The following is a 24,327-nucleotide window of genomic DNA, read 5'->3' on the forward strand; positions in this document are numbered from 1 at the left end:
GAGATGAAATGACTCTTTTAATGGGCAGCAACTTACAGCCACCAGGATAATGCAGACACTAATGTAATAATGTGATAATGAGATACACCGAAGACATTAGGGAGACCAAAAACTCAATGAAACCAGTGTGAATGAATAAATAAAATCTGTACATGAAACAGGGGTTGACACATTCACCAAAGCAGATACATTATATGATACATGTATGCTAATATGGACATACCACATAATGTTTTAGTCACTAGTACAAACCACCTCTAAGAGTTCCTTGTGCTTTAAGGCCTTGCTGGAATTATTGGAGTACTTCACTACCTTGTCTCCTTGTGCCTTTGAATCCACAAACTGCGACTCGCTCACAGCATTTCCCATATACTCGCCTCATTTAATATAACTGTCAGTATTCACCTATCATAGGCCATTATCTGTCTCATCCGCGTTCATTATTGAAGCTAATGATCTGTTGTCCTCTCTGCTCCCCATTGAAGGAGGACTACATTAAAAGTCTCTTACTAACTTAATTAGTAATTATAAATGTTAAAGATTAATCAGAGAGTGAGTGGCTTAAGGTTTACGTCTCTAGGCAGTGGTGGGACAAATGGAGAGACAAAGAGGCCATGTCGCTTCAGTGTTCACACTCCACTGTCATGCTGGAAATGGAACCAGACATATGAAAAGAGAGCAAGTGTAACTATTTTAGCTCTAATGAATGTCACGTACGGTTTTGTTTGCCCGTGTTTGCGCATTAAAAGATTAAGATATTATTTAAAATTCAAAAAAAGTCCAAAATACAGAGAGAGCTTATGTGCTTGAAGCTGCGATTCTTCCAGCCGAATATAGAATGTTGTTTCCTTTCTGTAATCTACAAGCACTACTGTAGTGGATATAATGCTGTTACAGGAAGCAGCATTTAATATGGTAGCCTATGATGCATGAAGTACTCACATTATCTCTTTCTAACAAGATGGAAATAGATCCCCTTAATTAAATCCTGGGTGTACACTAATTCCTTACTAAATCTGCACCTCTCTGACAATTCCACATCAGCAGCACCGTGCACTCCAGTAAACATATAAGCACTGATATCAACATTAAACCTTAATAACTAATAAAGCTTTCATCCAGGGAGTTCCTGTGTGATTTCCATTAATGTGGGGGGAATCGCCCTGGACCATCTCCCTGTTTTCCGGAGCATGTTGACGTTCAAGCCGGGGGGTCGGTATTCTCGGTGCAGGAGGAAAACAAGGAGGAACTTAAGCTGTGCTGAGTTGTCGAATGGTGGAGATGCAAACTGGCATTTCTGCCTGAACTTCAACCACGTGTGTAAGAGGAAAAACTGCTATACTTTTACTTGACCTGCATTTACTTGCCACAGTTTTCAGCGAGAGGAGACGCATAAGACTCCACGTGAACCACGGAAAGAGCAAATAACGGACTACAAGCAAAGATTTTACAATAAACAATAATGGGTATCCATTTCGTAGCTCTGCCCTCTCTCTTTTAGAGGAGAAATGGTGGTGCTTTGACTGTTGAGCTGGGAGTCCTATCACACAAGACACACAGAGTGGGGTGATGGCGGGGGGCTGGCCGGTGGCCCGCAGCACCTGAAACCTATTAGAGAGCTTTGGAACATTCCACAGGGTTCTTCCACTTTGGCCAGAGGGCATCGTAAAGGTCCTTACAGACAGGGTCGACACGACTCAGACGCCGACAAACAGCCAGCAAGGTGAAACACGAAAACTGGAGTCCGATATGGACGAGCATGAGATCTGAGAATATATAAAGGCTATATATAATAGCGGTGTTGTTTGTATTATCGTTAGGAAGAAAACATGTTGCTTACACTGGGTCCCGAACTTGCCCGTGGTCCCTGCTGACATGTAAAATGTGGTCTGAAGGCAACGATAACATTTTCCGCACTGAGATTCACAAGGAGTTTGTCTTCATAAAGGAACACTATGATTAAAACATTTACTGTTGGCAAGCCAAGCAAAACTTTTATCAACTTTTTATCAAATGGTTTGCCATCTGGACTTAAAACAGTAGGGGCCCAATAGTGCGCTGACACTAAAAACAAACATGCATAAACACACACAAGCTGCTGCCAAATTTCTTGGAGATAGCCTTATCTTCTCCGCAATGTGTGTGTATATATGTGTTTTAGTGGTATCAAGGCCCATCTCTTTGGCTGGATCTGTGTCCATGCCTCAGTGTTATGCTCACTGGGTTTAGCTCTATGGGTGTCTGTGGCCTCTCCTCTGGCCGCCCGTGTCCATTTGCTCTGCGGGTATGGCAGGCCTGAGCTGACAGATGGCCGCCCCTCTCCATTCCGCTCCAGAGTAACACAGTAACTGGTTTTTCCTCCGCCGTTGACCTTGCCACAGCCAGCCAGCAATCCAGGCTGGCACTCGGCCTGTCGAACAGGAGGGTAATGAAGTCCAGCGCTGCTCACATGATTATTAAGGCTTTGACGCTGGGGGGCCTTTCAGAACCCTATCCCCCTCCCCTCTCCTCCCCTGTCTGCCATTCACACAGCCAAAGTTCGATGAGGATAGTCATTCGTTACATGGTACTTTGGAACTGCGCTCCATAAAGAGAGCTAAAACTTTTTTGGGGGGACTCTGTTTGTATTCTTAAACAAACCTCTCTACGCCTATGAAGCGTAGTTAACAGCAATTTTGAGAACATCACTGAAACTCTTTCCTATGCAGTAGCATATGTTAGCTACTGCTCTCCCAGCGTGCGTGTCATTCCAAAAACACACCAACTAAGAGCCACCGCACAAAGTTAGATCAGATCTGTCACAGCGCTGTTGGTGCTGACAACCACTAAAAGCAATGCAGTTCAGCAGTAGCGCACCACTTCACTCTCACTGCAATTCTCCCTTACCGCAAGCATCTCTAGGCACGCTTGGAACCTTGGTCCCACCAGGGCCAGGCTGGGATTTGAGAGGTGTAGGTTGCAGCTCTGACCTTTACTGAGGCGGGACTGTCTGTTTGCACTTCTCCCATAAGCCCCCCTCCAGTCAGACTGCTAAGCAACCCCATCAGACCAGGGGCGCGCATGCACCTACGGCCTTGGTGACATCTCGGAGACCATGGGGAGGTGGAGTAATGCAGAGGTTAATTCTGATCATCCAGTATTTATGGGCTTCACTTCAGAACAAGAGTTGGCATTAACACTGTAAAGGAGACATCCCTCCTGTATATCAATAAAACATAGCCAGAAGCACAGGAAAAGCTTACCTTTATTCAGGTCACCCAAGTACCCAACTAGACTTGCATGGGAGGATTCTAAAAGTACACCAGTGAATCTTTTATCAGATGATGTCCTTAAATTCAAACAAAAAACAGGTTTCATATGAATCCGTGTTACTGTATTCAGTTGCAATTTACGCTTTAGAATGATTAACTCAACAGATGAGCCCAGTTCAGCCAATCACAGAAAGGAACTTGGCCCAAATCACCATGGTGACATCAACCTACCAATTGCAATGCAGTAAGGGGCAGCAAGTGTTCGCTCCGAGTTTGTACAAACAGGCTGTATGAACTGAGAGCATCAGATATTTTCTCACATGTTGGCCTAGTCTGTGAAGTGTGGGGAAATGTCAGGAAAATCAATAGATAAGGACCACATCAGACTGAGCTTGTCTGGCCTAGCAACAGAGCATCCCCATGGTGATGTCAATTACCTCTGCTTTACAACAAAAACACCAGGAAGAGCAAAACAGTCTCTGCAATGCTGTAAAACTTTTAATGCAGTCTCCTGGTTACATTGAGGAATTTGTAAGAAACTTCTTTTTTTTTTTGCTTTCCATCCAGACAGGTAAGTAACACAGTGAATGTGAGAATCCTATTGATAGCTTTTTTTCCCCTTCTTTTGCAGCTCTGTTTTCTATTCTCCTCATGGATGCCACATTAGTCAGGGAGAGGTATAATGTAACGAGCAGTAAGGTGCGCATAATTGCATATTAGCAGCAACACACTTGGCTGCACGGGAGGTGACTGCGCTAACGAACAGAGAGGCGTTATTAATCACCAATTAATAAAAGCAGGCAGATATCACACTCAGTATAGGGCACGCATGGCTTCCTTTGTTTCCACTGGCTGGTCCAAGCCTGTTCTCTTATTTATTTCATAAGATTGATCCTGTTCCTGTGCCGTGTTGTCTATTGAGTTCTGACTCTGATCCAGCCCCCTAGGAGTCAAATGAGGAGTGTTTGGCCATGTTTGTTAGCAGATTACATGTGTATGTGCTCTATGAATGAGTCCCAGAAACTGAGGGAACACCATCAGACACACCTAATCAAAGAGGATTATAGAAAAACAAAGACCGAAAATACCATATTCTGTTTATGCACCAGGAGGGGAAAAAAAGCACTTAATGTAGTAGTAAATGTTTTGCCACCAGGGCAGAGACAGTGATGGAGACCATGTAATCAACATACACTAGCCAAGTAGCTCCAGGGGCTCAAGACAAGAGGATATGTGTCGAGCATAATTTGCGGCCTTTAGCAAGAAACAAAAACAAGGCTTTCAGCTTCAAATACTGTTACAGTGTGCCTCCTGTCTGTTCCCCCAGTAACAGCCAATGCAGTATGTTTTGCCAGGTTTTCGCGCGGTTAATATGAAAATGTGGGAGCTTGATAGTGAGAGGAAAATGGAGAGATAGTGGACAGAGAGAGGGGGGAAAGGAGAACGAGAGAACAGAGAGGAGGAGGAGAAACTAGAGGAGAGCTGAAGGCCTCTCACTCGCTCTCCTCTCCAGCTCTGTAACGGCCCACAGTGCCTGCTTCACACAGAGCGGCCAGCTGTACAGCAAATGTGCCTTTCCCTCTCCGCCCCCGAACCTTTCCACCCCTCCAGTGCCCCCCTCTGCCTGGACTGACCAGGCCATCGGCTCCTGTCTGTGAGAGAAGGCTCCTCCCTGACTTGGCTTCAAGCTCTGTGCTGTCACCAGCCCAAAAAATCCGCAGAGGTGACCCCAAAAACACTTTTCCAGGATGTGGTTTGGTTTGTTTGTTTACAATTGTCCTTCTGAGCTCTGCCACCTTGGCAGTAACTGCTTGGAATGGGCAGGAGTGAGATGAGAATTGGATTGAAAGCAGATATAACAGAGAAAGCAAAAACCCTTTTCACCTTTAAAACCCTTTAAGACAGAGCCTGTGCTTCAAAACATGTCAGGGCTCTGAAAATCCACACAGGGACATTTGAAACAGTGCGATAAATGGGCCAAACGTGCCCCCCATGAGGCTCCAAATGTCATAGTTTACAGTGGGGTCAAAGTGAAGCAATGGGGCGGCATGATGGCATGCTGATAAAACCAAACAGGCTTTTGTGTCAATGAAAGACCTTCAAAGGTCCTCTTAAAAAAACAGATGACTTTGTGAAAGCACCATGATTTTAAATATATTTTCCAATACAATTACTACACATCAAGACACTGAACTGAACGGATGGGCAGATTTGTTTTCTAATCTGAAAGAAAAATAGAAATAAAAGGTTTGATAGTGACTGCAGCAGCTGAAAGCTGTATAAATCTGTGTGTCTCTGGAGAAAAATCGGACACCCTCAATTCTGTAAGTGAGCCATGCCAAAAAAACTCTAAACTAAAGAGTGGCCAGCTGTCTTCTGGCCTGCTATTAAATTGCTCCTTGGATGGTGGCGATATCATTTTTTTCTCCATAGGAGTATCACACCAGGTCCCCAAACAGAGCGACCAGCTGTACAGCAAATGTGTACTGATCCATCTGGGCCCTAGCAGGCTGCGGCCTCCATCTTAAAACACGTGGGGCCGTTCACAGGCTTGGCTGGGGCTGGTCTGCAACACACCCTTCTGCACCCATGGCCACCTCCTTCCTTTTCATTTACCTCTATTATCATAGTAAATGTTGAGTAGCTGGGCACTGGAGCTGCGCTTTATGTCTGAACCAGCGCCGTCGTCATCTGAGTGTAATATCCATGCATCAAAATGTGCTGGCAGTCGTACAGAAGAGGCATCCACGAGCACTTAGGACCGACAGGAGGAGGTGAGGGTGGAGGCTGAGTGCACTTGGTTTAGGGAGACTATTGTATTACAAAGGCAGCTAATATGGACTTGTCTGGGTGAGACAGGCTCAGGTTTTGTTGTTCCATACACTTAGCACTATGGTTATGTCATGGCACATCACTATATATAGAGTTATCAGTGTGAACTGACACCATGGAGCGGGGCATGGATGAAAACAACACCCCTATGAATCCAGCGTCTGCTCCATTACCTACGCTAATAACGCTGACAGCTGAGCGGAGATGACCCCAGCCCCCTGTTTCCCCTCTCCTGTGCAGATGGCCATTAAAAGGAGAAAGTGTCCCTTTTTTCAGTAGAGAAGGTATTTAGAGCTTTTCCAAATGAGTATTTTTTTTTCCCCGTGTTTTTTGCCCAAATTGGCTTTGCCGTGATTACAGGCTGGATTGAATTTAACCCCACTCTACATCAAAATGGACCATTTCTTGAGAGGCTATATAAAACCATAAGATCAACATTAGTGTTGTAACACAACAAAGCTGGGGCATATGTTTTCCTTTATATCTCTTCAGCTAAACATATTTTTTCATTTTTCCTCATTCGATTAAGTTTCCTTTTTGTTTGTTTGCTTCACAAAATGTAGTTACTTCTAGATAGCTTCATCTTTCTAGCAAATTTTCATAACAATGAGTTTTGTTTTCTCCATATTTTAGAGATCACAAAACAAATGCATCTAACAGAAACCCTTTTGAGGAGCCTGATGAAACCCGTGATCATGTAGAATACAAAGCAATGGCATATCAGAGAAGTAAGACATCAGACAATAACCCAATCACCTATCCTCCTGTTATCTTAAGCTGTCTGAATTCCACTATTATGGGGGAACTGTGTGCTTGTGCGGCTGACAGACATAAAATAACCAGTAGGGGGGTTTGTTTTCTACCCTCCCAGTGTGCTCCGTGCCTGCCTTTGCGAGAGAAAGGACTAATGCTGGCATGGTACTGTATTAGGCACCCCCAGTAGAATAGTGGGTGAGCAGATCGCAAAGATGAATACAAAATACACACCTACACACTCTCAGCTCGTCTCTCTCCTTTGCAAATACACCGAAGCATCAAAATCACAAATCACATGCTTCTGATTGTTTATGCACAAACAGTGGGTCCCTGATAGAATTGCCTACCGGTCCTGATAGAATTGCCCACCGTGTTTAAATTCACCTGCGCCTAGAAGCGTGTCCCAAACAGAGAGGCGGTTTGGTTCCAGATCAATGAGTCTCTCTCCCACTGAAGACAACAGATAATGCAGTGTAATGAAAGAGCCGCCAAACGAGCTGAATAAATGAATGAATAAAGGAACGTGAGACCGGAATTCAGACGCCTACTTACTGCAGGCAAGAAAACCTGTTTTCCAATTGTCTGTTCTTTGCAAATTATTCTGCCTGCATACAAATGACAACCAAGAGTAAAGACATTTTGTGGAGGTTAGTCTTACAGGTAGTAGTAATTTTGTGATACACAGTGTAATAAAATCAAATATCCATTTTTTCAGTTGATTTGACGTCATTAAATGCAGAGAGCATGAAAGTATTTTACCAAATGGTGTATTCAGATCTCAGTCATCTGAACAGACTACTTAAGTGAAGAGGCACAATAAACAAACAAACAAAATAACGTACAGAAGCATTGTGGAGATTTTTCAAAAACTGTGGAATAATATTTTGAATTTTAAGCAGTTTGAATAAAATCTGTTTTGGTATTTAAATAGTTCAATAATCTGCGTGTTTCCACTACTTCAAACTACGTTCATACAGAGTGGTTTGAAGTGGAAAGATTCTGCTCCACAAGCATGCACACGTAATATATTATACCATTCACATGCATGGTGAATGAAGATGATGGATTTATAAATGCACAACACTGGGGATGCAATTGATGGTCAAAATATTAAAATAATTCCACCTATTTGGTGATGTGATCCAGATACTTGTGAGCCTGAATGAGACAGGGTCAAATATTTTATTACACACATCACATCAGTCCTCAGTATGAGATTCACCTTTGAAAAAGTCTGAATATACTGTCTGAAATGTGTTTAAAATTATCAAATACTTGTTGTGAAATTCAGTGAATTTTCCTTAATGATTTGTATATTGCATCGATGACGGTCACACAGAATCAATCCCTCTAACACTGAAATCACACACCCTAAAAGCCACACTGATTAAGTCTACGCTACACTGCAAAAATACTTTGGGAAATGTAGAAAAAACATATTTACATAGACATTACACAAGTAATGTTTTTATATGACTTTGTTCCAGGAGTGCAACAGAGAACATAATGAATGAAGCAAAAAGAGTTATCTCCTACCCAGCATGTGGTTGGCCACATGAACTTGGATGTCCCATTCACTGTAGAACACCATCTGACATTTGATGCACTGGTATGTCTTCTTCTGTAAATAAGACCAAGAGGAAAGGGATTATTATAGTCAATTTTGAATAAAAAATAAAAAAAATAATTTTACAATGTAGAAACCTTTGTTTTACTAATTTAACACAGCAATACAGAACAATTTGTGAACCTCAGCATGTTTTCATCAACCATTCAACCTCAACCAATACAACACTAACAAACAATACCTCTTCAGTTTGTGAAGGACTGGCTCTGGGCATGGGGGACACCTGAGGGGTCTTGAGCTGCCCGCTGTTGCTGTCCCCAGCCTGTTCCCGATGCACTGTCTGGACATGGTTTTGCAACTCTGCTTCAGACTCAAACTTCACATTACAGCTGGAGCAACGTGTCTTGGCAGCGGATGATGAGGATGTGGACGAGGATGAAGAGGAAGAAGAGACAGCTTTGCCTTTCCCATCTCCAGGGCTAAGACTCTCCCCCTGCACCCATGGGGCTGTAGTTGTTGCTGGAGTGGTGGCTCCACCCTGCTGCTGTTGTTGCCTACCTCCATTTACTGTTGGGCTGGAGCTCTTGGAGCCAGCTGCCGTCACACAGGATGCACAGAGTCCATAAGGCAGTCCATTGATGTCCAGCTTCACCAGGTCTTGTCTGGACCGGAAATCTTTCAGACAAGAGGCGCACTTGAAAGTTTTTTGGATATGTTGTTGCTGCTGGTTCTGACAGTTAACATTGCTGCGGCCCATTGGTTGGTTGGCAGACATTGTTCCTGTCTTTTGCATGTGGAAGGTACCATGGATCTTGAGCTCCAATGTGGAGGTGACTGTCTGCATGCACACCACGCAGCGGAAACCTGTCAGGGAGTTCCTCAGGTCGGGATGCATCTGGCAATGCTCCAGGAAGTCCTCTTCACTCTGCAGTGGCATCTTACAAATGCGGCAGCTGCCTGTGTCCAGACTCTTGCTATGGGTGACCTTGTGCTCAGTCAGGGTGAGCAAGGAGGGGAAGCGCTCCCCACAGATGGGACACATATAGTGTTTGACAGGCCCAAGGTGGGTCTGCATATGCTCCCTCAGCCCAGCCTCAGAGAAGAAGGTGCGGGAGCAAACATTGCACTTGTGGTTGCCCTTGATCATTTCAGCTTTCCTTTTAATCATGGCACTCTCACCAGGGCGTATATTGTGGTCCCTCAATTGGTGGTTCGTGAGGAGTGACTCCATGGTGTAAGATGCCCCACAGATGTCGCACCCATACATGGGCTCTGCAGTGTCCACCTCTTCCTCACTTCCATCATGGCTGTTGTGGGATTCCACCACAGATCCTCCTGCTGCCCCTGGGCCATGGCTGTTAGTTAGGAGACCTTGTAGTTCAGCATCCTCTTTAGGCTGGCTCTCCCCAACACTTACAGTAGAGCCATTAGCACCACAGTTCTGTGCCTTTCCATCAAACACACAGTGTTTCTCCCTCAAATGCTTCTCCAAAAGGACGATGGCATGGAAAGCCTTACTGCAGAAGCGACAGTTATACTTCTTGCTGTGGGTGGTGATGTGGCATTGCAGCTCCACCTCTGTGCCAAAGGACTCCCCACAAAAAATGCAGCGGTGGGCACGGCCCTGGTTTTCCAGGTGGCTGTGTTTGACATGTAGCTGTAGGTCAGTCTCATGTCTGAAGTCCCAGTTGCAGGAGGTGCAGCGATACACCTTTTTCTCATTGCTGTGTTTTACAGCCAGGTGGAGCTGGGTAGACACCTTTGAGTCAAAAACTTCCTGACACAGAGTGCAACGAAAGAACACAAAGGTATGCATGTCAAGGAGATGCTTCTGCAGGTCATCCACTGAAGTGAACTGCTTGTCACAGCTCTCACAGATGTAATACGTGGAGGTAATAGTGAAGTGAATTGTCACATGCTTCAGCAGGGACTCTTGGTTGGGAAACTCTTTGTTGCACTGTGGGCAGGTGAGTTGAGGCTGCAGACCATCCAGATGAGTTTTTAGGTGAGTCTGGAAAAGGTCTAAGTTGGTATACTTGGCTCCACACTGGTTACATATGAACTCACTGGCATTGCGTGAGCTGCCTTGTTTCAGCATGGCAGTCTGTTCCACAGATATTGGAGAAGAGGGGCTGAGAGTGCGCAGGGATTTCTTTCCATTGTTGATGTAGTTCAGTGCCAGTGGAATGTTCTTGTGATTCTCCTTGATGTGCTTGTTGAGCTTCAGAACACTGTTGAATATGGGGGAATTGGTGCAGTATGAACAGGAGTACACTTCTACTATAGACTCCTTGGGAGTGACAGCCAAGGGGGAGTCAAAGCGCAGACTTCCCCCATCACAGTGAGTCTGGCGAACATGCTCCTCCAAGGTAGCCTCTGTCAAGAACCCCATGAAGCACTGGGGGCAGAAGAAGGCATTGCTCTCCTTGGCCACAGGACTTGGAAAGCCATGGGAGCAGCGGATGTGTTCCTGGAGAGCGTTGAGGTCACTCAATACCTCAGGGCAGAAGTTACACTGAAGGAGGGCATCAGGCAAGCTGGCTAACAGGGCAGCATGGTCTTCTGCATTGTGGACCTGCTTAAGATGCTCATTTAGATTTAGTAAAGAGGGCAGAACCTCCAAACAAAACTGGCAAGTATGAGCCTGCTCTGGCTTGTCCAGATGCATGGTTCGTAGGTGAATTTGAAGCACAGCCAAACTGGAGAATACTTGCTTGTTGCAATAGATGCAACTGTAGGAGACTTTAGGCTGTTTAGAGGAACGCCCTCCAATGTCTGATGTGTTCTGAGCAGCCCTCTTTCTCCTCCCCCTTGTCTTGGGCACAGGTGGTGCCGTCTCCACCATTGTGGAGCTATCGACAGAGAGGTTGGAGTCAGGAGTGGTGCTAGAGACAGAGGTGTAGCCCACAGTGAGCAAGGAAGGGCTGTTGCTGTGGTTACTAGATTCGGGTAGCTGGTGAATGTCCATGTGAGCATAGAGGTCCTCAACAGACAGAAAGTGCTCAGAGCAGATAGCACAGGTGTGGCCCTTCCTGTCTCGGCTGTGGGCCTGGTCAATGTGAGTCAGCAGGGTGCCCTCATCACTGAAGGGCTCATGGCAGTAGATGCACTGCAGCGTGGCACCCAGACCTCCATCCTCAGACGGTGAGCACTCAGGGTGGCACTCTGCAATATGCCTCTGGAGGTCTTCAGGGACATCAAAGCCCTCCTCACAACGGCTGCATTTGCGTGTTTCTTTCAGTTTCCATTCATCAGCTCTAGAAAGGCTTGAGCTGCTGCCATCTTTGCCCCGTTCGTGTACTTGCATGTGGCCGTGGAGGGAACTGGAGGAAAGGAAGCCTCGACGGCACACAGGGCACTTGTGGGGTTTGTTAGAGGCGTGAGTTTTCATGTGGATTTTGAGGTGATCACTGCGGGAGAAGGCAGAGTCACACTCTCCACAGTGGTACTTCTTATCACCAGTGTGTAGCTTCACGTGTCGATCTCGGCTGCGCTTGTGCTTAAACAGGCGGCTGCAAAAGGTACAGCTGAAAGGGAGTTTATCGCCGTGGCTCTGTTCGTGACGCTTGAGGAAGCTTAAGCGGCTGAAGGACTTGTCACAGAACTGGCATGGGTATGGCAGGCCAGGACCCCCCTCCTCCTCGCCAAAATCATAGTCCTCGCAGTGTCCTGGAGAAGTCTGATCCTTACTGGAGGGAGATGATGCTGGCCAAGAACATGACGGGTCATCCTCAAGATCAGCACCGTCTGGAGAAGAAGACAAAAAATTGGGAAAAAGACAGAAAGGATTTAGATTTAGATGTATTTATCCCTCTGCAAGAAAAATTGTTTCCACCTTGCGTACAACCTCAGAGTACAGAAATACATCAAACCAGACAGAATACATCCAATTTGACAAATACATACATGAATCCCACACCATACACCCACTGCCAGCACATTCTCAAAATTTACAAACACAAACACACAAACTCTGGCACAACTGCATTACAGTCTGAATGTTCTGTTCAGCTCTGTTATGGCGGAGGGGACGAAAGAGGTTATCAAGGGCAAGTCATGGAAAAAGAAGGGGAGAGAGGGACAGAATGAGTGAGGGGGTGTTTTGTAAGACTGTATTAGCAACTCATTTTTCTCACACTTTTGAACAGAAAAGGTGGGCCACTGTGGTGTTATTTGTCACAGTAATTATAAGGTTGTGGTCTATGAATTTAGAATACTTTGCAACTTAGACAATTTTTCTTCAGCAGAAACAATGGCTCTCCTTAGGTGTTATCTAAAAAGTTACATTTAAATATGCAATTTTAAGTATAATTAGAGAAGAGAATAAGTGGAACTACTTTTACTACAATTAACCTTGTATGTGGCCATGTAATGGCTTAGCCCACTGTGACTCAAAACACAATCTCTCTGACATTTAAAGCCAACACAAGACAATTTGTGTACTTTAAGATGTAAGCCCGGCATGAGGTAAATTAGAACATTTCTATTATTCCTGAACAATTACTAGAATATTTTTGAAAAACAAGAGCCCTTGAAATGACCTTAAGTCAAGAGAGAGAGAGAGAAAGAAAAACAGGGAAAAGCTGTTCTCGAGAGTGAAACAGATGATTAAATGTGCAATTTAGACCACAGCTATGCATAGCCTTTAGGAACTCTCCACTGCAAAACAGATGATTTTCATGAAACATGGGTCTTTCAGAACATCACTCAATAGATATCAGATTATAGAATATGCATTATTATCATATTTGTCTGTTCGGCCTGCACTAAGCCGTGAGGCAATGGATACTGGACGGATGAATGTGCCATGCGCTGATGGAGGGGGGGACAAGGAGGGGACAGGGAAACGGATAGGGGAAGACAACTGAGTGGCTAACTGTCTCACTCAAGGACAAGCAGGTGCAGAGAATGACCCGGGAACAGCATTTGTGTTACAATAACTTTAATGTCTCCCTATTCTAATCGCTTCTTTGCCGACATTCCATTCCACTGGTTCACTGTACAGTGATATGAATGGAAAACACAGAACACCACTTTCCACAAGTTCAAAAGGTTACAGACCACTTCTTCCCGCTGCCGAATTCTAAGTGCTGTGAACTTCCTTACCTAAATAAAACAACGTAATCCCAACCCCTTCAGAAAAAGAAAAAAAAAAAAAAAAAAAACTGTGTCAAAAGGCCAAAACTTGGAATGGGAAAAACAAGAGGAAACTGCAGAGATTTATGAGGGACGAAGGAAAAGCACAAGCTCTTTCCAGGATCCAACCTCTGTACTCCCCTTCAGCTGACAAATCTAAGTCTTTCTCTCTCTCTCCCCCTTTCTGTTGTTTTTGCTGGGAGATCTGCCCTTTGTCAGGATATCATGCCCTCTCTGAGCACTTACCCCCATCAGGCCTATCTTCAGGAAACAGATGGGGTCGGAGGCCATTCCCTTGCCCCTCCAAACTGCTGAAAGCGGCACATTGAGAGCCCACCTCCACACCGTGGCCCTCCCGGAAACCTCCCACCCCTGGCAAGGCGCCCACTCTGCACACACATCTCACTCAAGGAGCAAACCTTGCTTGATTTACTTGCTTTATCTCTCATACATGTCTCAATGTTTTTTTTTCTCTCTCTCTCTGGTTTGAGGGAGGATGGGTGACTCAGTGCTATGCCCTCCTCCACAGAGGGGGCGGATCAGCCCTCTCTCATACTGCCTCCCAGGGTATAGGAGAAGAAGACAGTGCAAGAAGAATGACCCCAGCCAATGCCTTACAGTCAAACATATTGGCTTCAAGACAATAGTATAAAACAAACAAATAAATGGGCCTGTATACAAGGCTAAATTAAATTCCACTGTCTTAAATGAGGACGTCTTTGCCTTGAGACATTACCAAGCTGCCAGGACAACCTCACTCCATTTTTTTTGTTTGTTTGTTTGTTTACTTGATCTATATTATTTATTTAGAGCCTTTACTCAAACAACACATATACATAAACTCATATCTGTGGGGGACATGTGGGAGTTGCAAACATTGCTTGAGTTCAACTAGCAGAATGAACGTGTTTAGGTGGGCTAATAGCTACTTTAATATCAGGTTTGTGAAATATTACAGAAGCTGTCGCACAATAAAATAACACCATAGTATTAATATTGATTCATTTGTCTCTGAGATCCATCTGCTGACGTCCTATTGCACCTATACTTGAGGTTTCTTTATATCAGTCTGATTTAAATACATTATATGTGTGCTGGACCAAAAACCCAGAGTTCCTGCTTCTGATAAAGACATGGTTGGTAAGTCCTTTGTCTTACTGTGATGGCCATTAAAATGCCCGAAAACAAAAAACAAACACGAACAAAACAAAGAAAGATCACATCTGTTTTAGGGCATCTAGGCGCATTTATCCCACATAGCGAGACTTACTACGGTTCTACTCACACACACACACACACACACATTCAGTAATAAACACACAAGAGAGCACAAGTGCACACACACTCACTCATTCACAGTAACAAACATATACATGTGCAGACATACATGCACACATAGAATACACAGAAACATTCACAATGTCCGAAACAAGTGTGTGAACAACTGCAGATGAAAGAGCAATCTTCCTCAGGAGACCTCAAGAGGAAAGAGAAAGAGAGACTTGTTTTTTTCCTTCTTCACCCAGACAAGAAATGCCCAGGCCTCAGCAGCAGCCTGAGTAAATAAAAGAACGGGCCTTACTTCCCTGTCTCTCGGGCCGGGGGCCTGTGCACGCCAGCACTCTCTGTGCTGCTGCCAAAGGGGATGCTGGGGCCTGAAAAACTACACCCTGCAGCTGAAGGGCTGTCTTTGTTGGTCTGCCAAGGCCTTCCTGAGCATCCTCCAGCCAACAGCCTGTCACGTCCTGGGAGGAAGACCTCCATCTTAAGGCCTGTCCCTCTCTGGGAGTTCTGTCCCTACCCCTCCCTCTTTCTCTTTTAAATGTCTCCTATATGGAACAAAACAACCTCATTTGGAGTGCTCCTATAGGGAATGGCATAAAATGTGCCATAGCCATATTTACTCGTAAGATAAGCTCCAGTGCATGAAAACTTTTTAAAGAATTAAACAAAGAGCTTAGCCTGTCAACTTCAAGGATTCTGTTTATGTGTGGTTAATAAAGACATTTGAAACAGCTGTATACAAATTAGTGTTTCTTTGTTGCTGTACTGCAGAAGTAACTAAAAATTCCCCCTTCACACACAGGTCTCAGTTTCCGCTAAGCCAGTCTGAACTACTCTTTGTGCGCCACTTCCTCTATGTTCATTTATAGCATCCTTTCCCAGAGTAAATACTCCTGTTCAAATAAGATCCTTAATGCTGAGAACAGGTAAGTATGCCGTCTCCGGTCACAGCGGAATAGCATTTAAAACCCCTAAAGAGTGTTTTGATTTATGCAATTAATGTATTTGAGAATTAGCAGTATATATAAATATATTTTGAAGAGAAGAAGTCATTAATTTTCCTGATGACATTGTTTCCCTTTGGACTGTAATACATATGGTGGCAAATATTGTCCCTAAATTTTTAATGCTAAATGATGTGCATAATTTGAAAAGAATTATTGCAATTGGATTCTTTGTTGACAGATACTGCTCTCTCGTCGTGTGAGCTCACTGCTCCATCAGAACCAAGGCAGCATATGATTTTTGGAATTTTTCACAAATATTTATGGCTGGTGTGCTCCACAGTGGAGTTATACATATTCGAGCACAGTAAAATCAGCTTTTGTTGCAAAAAACGTGCAACAAAAATATATGTGAGAGTTTGGCTGATAGAGTTCTTTGATCATGGAATTAGAGTAAACCTTAATGCCTATTATGTATACATGCCAAAAATGAAAGATACAGACAAAAAAAGGTACGATTAATTCTCATGTTAAAGGAACAGAGCTAAAGCTGGGATGTTTGGTTTTTACATTTGGCAGTGTGAATACTGTAAGAAACCCTTAAAACGGAATTGGCCTTTTGCCAAAATACCATAAAAATCTATATGCACGGTGCTCAACAGAGGCATTCTGTTACTCTCAAACCCAGACACACATCTGTCTTGCCAATTCTAACCGATGTCTTTAAACAGAAAGACGTTTCATTACAAAACCCCACAAAAAAAATGCAGAATTTTCATTGTAGTTGATTAAGTGTTAAACTATAGATGCTTAAGATGTTTTTTTAGTATCATGAAGCACTTTGTAAACCATATTTTGAAAAAATGCTAAGTTTTACTTACTTTTTATCAGAGAATTTGACAAAGCTCATCCTAAAAAACAGCTCACTATCTATTTTTATTCAGTCTTTATTTAGACCAGTAATCTTATTGAGATACGGGATCTCATTCTCTAGGCAGATCTGGTCAACACAACAACAGCAATACCACAGAAAGTTACAGAAAGACAGGATATTCACCACAGGAAAAAATAGAGGACAATTCGTGAAAGTGGTAAGTGCGAGAGTGCCAAAGTGACAAACTAAACAGGCATTTGTGATTCTATTGTTTTTATCCAGTAATACACCCTCCCGAAACCTTTCAGGGACCATGGTTTGGGAATAACTCGCTGCTGGCGCCTGGACCTTCGTGTTTAAGGGGTCCTGGAAGTGGTTCAAGATGGCTTATCACTGCCTGACAGCAACAGAGTACATCTCCTCTATTTAGGAAGCCAAACTGTTATCCAGGTCCAGGACCTTATCTTATCAGAAAAGTGCTTTAGCTATCAGTCATCTGCCGCTTCTATAGCAAGCTAGACTTTGTTCAAAAGCCATTCTAGTGAAGCAAAGCATGGCCGCGCTTTCAGCCGCCAAACCTTATCTTCCTGTGTGTTGTACCAGAGATCTGTACGTAGTGGTTGTCATAAGAGATGTGTTTGTGTGAGTGTATTTGTGGCACATTGGGGATTGGGGATTCAATGAATAAACAAAAAGCTGACAACTTGTCTGATGTAACACCATGACCCCACTTCATATTCAGAGAGGGGATCTTTTTACAGTTACTGGGAAAAGTAGTGAGCCTCTCCCATGAGACAATGCATGTGTCATCTCAACGCTTTTCCTGTTCTGATGCCCAAATAGCAATGTGTGTCTGAACAACACACTATCATGTACGGCCCTGTTTGTGACACAACCACTTAAGATCTAATAGAGGAGGTGGTGAGAGAAATTTTTACATTAGCTAAGACTCCTTCCTCCCTGACTGAGAGAGAAAGGGGTGGTCGATTTTTGGGACTAATTCCAGTCAGATGAACAAATCACTCAGTTGATGCAGGACCGAGAGCTCAGAGGACGCAGAGCTATTGGAAGAGGCCCAGTGCTGGGCTTTACTCACAGTAGTCCTGCTACATCCCTGTTTTAAGACATCAAATCCAGTCAAAATGAAACACTGATAATTCCCAGTAGCTGTCAACAAAAGTGCCAGGTGGCTAGACGTGGCTTTTTGCACCATGCAGCTGATTAACACACACAAATAGGCACAAGTGGAGGTATTTAAAGGAGCAGCTACTCACCATTAGATACTCACATACATAGAATAGTGTGTGTGTGTGTGTGTGTGTGTGTGTGTGTGTGTGTGTGTGTGTGTGGGTGTCTGTTGTGCGTAGGCTCAGCCTGTCTCTCTTTTTTCCTCTTTTTTTTTTCTTAGCAAACACAATATGTTTTTTACACATCACTGAGAAATGTCAGGTCCCTGCCCCCCCTTGCTACAGATCAATCAAATCCACTATGCTACAGGATGGGAAGGAGGGGTTGTGTGAGAAGACTGGAGCAGCAGCGAACAAGGATGCCGCCTTTCACTGAACGAGGCAGAAAAGCTGTAGATGAAATAAGGATTCACTTCCCGGGGTTTCATCAGTGCCGTAGCCGTGAGTTACTCTGGCCTAACAACATGTACGCAACACATTTCCACACACTCTTGGAAGAGAAACGCACACGCACCCGTGCCCCCCCCCTCCTCCCAAACTGCAGTCAATGGGGATTTTTTCACACAGGGCCTGACACAAAGAGCTGGAACATCAAGCGCTGTCCTGACTCTGTGGTCTGGGTGTCCATTATTCTGGCCCTCATGGCTCTGTCTCTCAACCATGGGGAAGCGGCAAACTGTCAACTACTTTGTCCACATTACCCACGTCCCCCAGCTCAGACAGGAGCACTTGGTCACTGTCCCAGAAATCACAGTGCCCCAGTGGTGTCCCAGGAAAGTTAGACAAATGGAAGGCCAGAGGAGGAAAAGTAGGGCGGCCAGTCATCCTTTACTAGGCTTTTTCTTTCCATGATAGTGAGACACAATGAAAAGTGGAATTCCATTACTTATCGCCGAGATCTGTCCTGCTACACTGTCTCTCCACCAACACAGACAAACTGAAATACATACTGCTAATGATGACAATCAATAATAATGTTTCTTAAAATAATGCCGTGCCTTCAAAATGAAGGAGGATGTTTGTGCTTTGTGCAGGATGTGCCTCATTTTTTCCTGTGAAAATCAGCATCATGTAACAATCCATAACTGCAGTGTTTGAACTCGGAGAGCAGGCCAGAGATGAGTTACAGCCGGGTAACATATTTCCTATCCTTCATAACAACGGCATACTATTACAATGAGGTCACTGAGGTCAGCAACGCACTCAAACACATTGTGTGAGTGACAGATATGGATGACAAGGCCTTTAAAGTTGCTGTTAATCACATAGTTTACTGCTTTAGAAATAAAAATTAAAATGGTGCTTTATTACATTTTTGGGGATGTTGTCTTGTATCGGTATGTTTGGCCTTTCCTGTTGTCTGCTGTTCATTTTTCTGTGGGAGAAGCGAGTGTTAACTAAGGGCAGGCCAAAGTCTCAGAGAGTTAATCAGAAATTAAGTTGTCAGGAGTGCTTCGTTTTGCTGCTTTTAAAATTAAGCCTTTTTTTTTTTTTCAAAAGAGAAAAAAAAATGAAGGAGAGAACAAGAAAGGGGAGACATTTAATTACACCATTATTCAAAAAAGGTGGATTTGGGGTTCATAATAGGTTACTATTCGGAGTGCAGTGGGTGGGCTCGAAGGCTAATGTTGATGTTTTACTGTTTCCACTGAATTTCACTTGATTTGAAGGGGTTTAATTATTAAAGGTGAATCACACTGGAACTAAAATGCACTTCACAGCATGTGTCATTACCCCTGTTTTTTTTTTTTCTTTTACTTTATAAAAAAAATGTACATTTATTGCTCTTGCAAAACCAGATCTAAAGCTGTTGCAATGCTGGAGCTGTTTTTGAGACGTAGGTGGAGCAGTTTGTGTGTGGGAGAGCGGTGGTGGTTATGGTGTCATCTCCTGTCGAACAGAGCGGCTGGTGGTGTGGAGAGGAAGGACAGTTGACCACTTCAGGTAGACGACAGCACAAACAGGAAGGAGGCTGTTCCTCAGGTCTTGGCTGGACCAGCAGCCACAGTGAGCCTCCCAGGGGGAGAAAGGAGGATGACAATCTGTCCCCCAGCATGCCCCTTCACCGCCTGCCTCACTGCACTGGCTCTAAGGGAGTGCTGGGCCAGGCGGGACTGAGTTGGGCTGGGCTTCAATAGGCAGGGGAGCTTCTGTGTGTGTGTGTGTGTGTGTGTGTGTGAGTGTATGTGTGTGTGCCGTTCCCTCAACACTGCGGCAGACCAGGCGCAGGACCCAGTGGACAGTCAGCTAGCCAGTCACTCAGTAAGCCACTGTGAGAGATGCTGCAGTGTTGCGCTGTACTATGCTGCAACTCGATTCATATTTCCTCACTGCACGAGAGTTTACTTTTTATTTTTCCCCGCTCTTAGTTACGGAAATTTGATTTATGTGATCAGCTTGAAGAAGAAAAAATTGTTGTGCGTACAGAAATATGCTGAGTTACTGTATGGTTGCTTCATTAAAATAGGGTTTGCTCTGCAAGTTTCTAGAGGCACTATCCATTACTTAAAACCAAGCACAGCACACACTGAATTCAGAAAATAGGGTCTAATTCTTTTTAATCAAACTACCTCAGTGTGACCCATAAAACTTGGGCTAGACTTCAACTGAAAATTATTTCACTTCTTCGGGGTAACTTCAGGCACTTGGATCTACGTTTCAGTACGCTGGGAATATTTTTGAAAAAGGGGCAGTTAGTCTGCCAAATGCCCAAAAAAAGTCTTATATCAACACCCTTTTTTTCCCTTTCTGCAGAGGACGACGAAAATCACATGCATATGGGGAAACAACGCTCGGCTTGTGTGTTAGCTTTAGCATTAGCATTTATCAGGAAAACCTGACCCTGCCTCCTGACCCATGACCTTCAGTTCCCCTGATTAATACACTGCGGCTCTATTTGATATCTCCTCAACGCCATCCCAGCTTGTCAGTGGTAAAACAACTGGAGACAGCCCAGGAGGGAGAAGAAAACATGCATCTTGGAGGGAAGAGCGGGAGGGGAAGAAAAACAAGCATCAGCTCAAGCAAGACGATGTATTTTCATGCATCCCTGTCTTAAATGTCAAGATTTCTTAACCCTCAGTGACTGCAGCGCTGACACCTCTCCAAGGTTCAACAGAAACCGCATTCATTAATAATTAGCTTAGCTGTGAGGACAAGGAGTGAGACGGAGAACGAGAGAGCGAGCGAGACGGCTAAAATTTAAACTTCTGTCCTTTCCCGAGAGAATCGAATTTCACTGTGAGTTTTTTTTTTTCTGTCTTCTTTATTTCTTGTTTTCCTCGCGTGTTGGCCAGAATCCCGCAGGCGGCCCACGAACGAGCGATGCAGACGTCGCATCAGCCGTACTACTCCCTCCTCTCCTTAATCATGGCTCTAATACCCTCCAGATGAATAAACATCTTCATCCCCTCTCTGTTAAAGCCAGAAGGCTCCTCCACTCTTCAATCCAAGAAAGAGAGAAAGAAAGCGAGAAAGAAATGAAGAGTTGAAGAAGGAGCACAGGAAAAGAATGACAGATGGAAGGGTGGATCAATGTTGAAATGAACCAACAGCAAAGTAACAAAGCCACGGCAAGATTTTCTGGTTCTTGCCATAATTCGTCTGATCTATTTCCCCCTTGACACAATTATCACAGTCCTCCTAATTATTTTTTTCTTCGTAAACCAATTTCTAATGGCAGGCTGTGCTTTTTTATGATCGTGTTTGTAAAGTGGAGGTTTTGCGAGCTGTTGTGCAACCTTGTCGCCTCAGACTGTGTCCACAGACTGCACAGGAAGGGGGAAGGGGGCGGAGAGGGAGGAGGCGGGGAGAGGGGGTTGTCTCTAGAGAATGGGCCAGGCCCCAGACCAGCACTTCCCTGGCCCAGTAACTGTGCCAGAATACTCATGACATGTGTGTACAGTATGTGAGCGCAAATGGCAGACAGATTTAGGGGTTTGCTTTGTTTCCCCTTCCATTGTTTTCTGCTGGTATCCAGGCAGCTCATCTTCATATCTTAATACTAGTACGTTTTAAGAAAACACCCACTGATACACGCACACGCCTCACCGAATGAAGCAGTTCCTTCGCTGCCCTCACCCTCATCTTCATTTGCAGAACAGGGCTAGAATATGAGGCCTGAATACAACCAGACAAATGACTACAGGGCATTTTACTTATTCATTCATCACTTCACATTGATTTATTCCTGTTTATCTATTTATCAGCTGAAAAAAAAAAGTTTCCCTTGGATTGTTTTGCTAAAAGTTTGCATGCTGACGTGCTCGGTGAAAAACTTTCAGGGTCACAGTAGAAAAATCCCTAAAAGAGATTACTGAGGTTCATCTTACCCCTGAATGCCCTCTTCTCACTCCAGCATGTCAATGGATACTTCTCCTCTCCCTATTTACATAGGCCCAGCACTCCTTGGCTTAGTAACCATTTACTTAGTTACACACCACCACCTGGGAGGCTATTTTTGTTTCTCTCAGGAGAGGAACTCAGTATGAGTGCCAACCAACACCCCCATATGAATTATCATCCATTCAATACGAGTAAACTTTAGGAAAGATCTTAGATGCACAGTGTGACTTTACATTTGGAATCTGCTTGACAGTATTAAGTGGATAAATCAAATATTAGAGGTGAGTCCTGTGTTAATAAAAAAGGACTGCAGTATATTAAATCTCTTTTTTGTGGATATATTGACCATTTCTTAAAGGTATCTTCATATCTGGGAATATGCGACGCTCCTGCAGTAATAAGGAGTTTTCCTTCTTATATGTGGTAATCTCACGTCTATCTGAATGTGCAGCTCACTGTGATGAAACCATTTCAAGGATCATCATTCGAGAGAGTGAGTGTAATAGTCCCCCAATATCAGTTATCACTGACAGCACCATCCATATCAGCTAATTACTTTTCATTGGGCTGTTGTAGACGAGAGGACATCAGCCTTTATCTGTATATGAAAGGAGAAGACATTACTATTATGCCATTACTGTGAAAGAGCTAGTGTTACTGTACAACTAATATAGAAACGACATACAATGAGATGGTAATAAAACCCACGTCACTCCTCCTGTGCCTATCTTACTTGGCTACTTTAAATATCAAGAGGACATTGCCAATAAGGTGACCTTTAATTACATTTGGCATGCAAATAAGTTGACGAGTCAGGAAGAGAGTGAGAGAAAGAGATGTTCTAAGATTACCATTGGAGTCCTGATGACACACACATTACACATAGAGCCCTGCCCGCCTGGTAACAGGATCCATGCTGTTTTTTTTTCTTTAACCAGCCTACATCCAGCATAAACAGAGGAAGCCAATAGGTCAGAGCAGTGCATTCTCCCTTCCTTAATTTGTATTTTCCTTGGCGTGCTTGGGTTAGTGAGGTGACTGTCATCTCTGCGGCTGTTCATTGTCTGAGGGAGGAGTTGGATTTGGGGAATATAATCCCACGCACTATGCATACAGCAGGGAGGAAATATGGGCAAAGAGTTGGTGCATGACCCCCTGGGTAATTTGTAAAACATGAGCCATGGCACCCGAGCACCATGCTGAAGCTAGGGTCAGGTGACTCAGTCACAGGTGCGCCATGGGAGGATCTCTGTTGAGGAGGCACACCTCCCACCACAGAGCATGGTGGGCAACACGATGTTTTCTAAACATGGAAATCTCTAGCTAGTTGCATCAGTCTTTATTTTTAGGAAAGTGTAGAACACTGAACATATAGCAGAGGTGGTAGCTAGATATTTTCGGAGATTTTTTTAGTTTGGATCATCAGCTTGCATCTGTAACCGATGATGGGAGGTCAAACATGTTAGCACCTTCTCCTGCTGGATGAGCTGTTGTCACTCTTTTGAACCAACAGATCCCTGAGACTCAAAGATGTCGGAACATAATAGTCAAACATACCACACGTATTATACATGCCTGAGCTCACACATGTCGCTTTAATAAGAAGTCTTGATTAGGATTCGGCAGACATAACATCCCCCATGCACGGTCTCTGCTTTGCTAGGCCTCAGATAACCTTTATCCTATAGGGTTTAATTAATGTCAGCCAGTCTACTCTGCCTTTCAGAAGGAAACGACTTATTCCTCTGCCCTCATGAAGCCCAAATCCCTCTGTTTCACTGGTGAGGCCGGCTGCCTTGTTTATCCCAACTACAGGTACAGCTCCCTATTAAGGCCAGCACTTGTTACAGGGAAAAGGTTGAATTATTTACCAACAGTAGAGGGGGAGGAAGAGAGAGGGAGAAAGAAACTGAGAGAGAGAAGAGAGAGGCATTTCATAAATGGGATGAGATTTTTATGTTGTTTTTTTTTGAGGTTATGAACAAGGCAGGATTAATGATCCATGGACATTAGATACAGGTGTTGATTACCAAGGAAAAGGGCATCCTGGCATACAGTGGGTGGAAAATAAGGCCATCCAGAGGGACGAGTAAATTGCCCCCAAAACATTATGCATTAAATCGCTTTGATGAAAAACACCTTATACCCTGCG

General features: G+C 44.1%; 1 protein-coding gene across 7 annotated transcripts in view; it reads right to left on the reverse strand.

Annotated features, from left to right (window-relative positions):
- LOC143329197 (zinc finger protein 521-like) overlaps positions 1 to 24,327 on the reverse strand; it is a 90,997-nt gene that overhangs the window by 39,088 nt on the left and 27,582 nt on the right. For 4 of the 7 annotated variants that reach the window (XM_076744987.1, XM_076744986.1, XM_076744984.1 and 1 more), the window contains exons 4-6: positions 8,648 to 12,153; positions 8,376 to 8,460; positions 7,965 to 7,997 (exon numbers count right to left, since the gene is read on the reverse strand). In XM_076744987.1, coding sequence (XP_076601102.1) covers positions 7,965 to 7,997; positions 8,376 to 8,460; positions 8,648 to 11,797 — 3,268 coding nt within the window. In that variant the 5' untranslated portion in view covers positions 11,798 to 12,153. The remainder of the gene's footprint in view (positions 1 to 7,964; positions 7,998 to 8,375; positions 8,461 to 8,647; positions 12,154 to 24,327) is intronic. The other 3 variants (XM_076744989.1, XM_076744988.1, XM_076744985.1) reach the window with 1 other exon arrangement.

The sequence above is a fragment of the Chaetodon auriga genome, chromosome 12 (assembly GCF_051107435.1).
Source record: "Chaetodon auriga isolate fChaAug3 chromosome 12, fChaAug3.hap1, whole genome shotgun sequence".
Lineage (NCBI taxonomy): Eukaryota > Metazoa > Chordata > Actinopteri > Chaetodontiformes > Chaetodontidae > Chaetodon > Chaetodon auriga.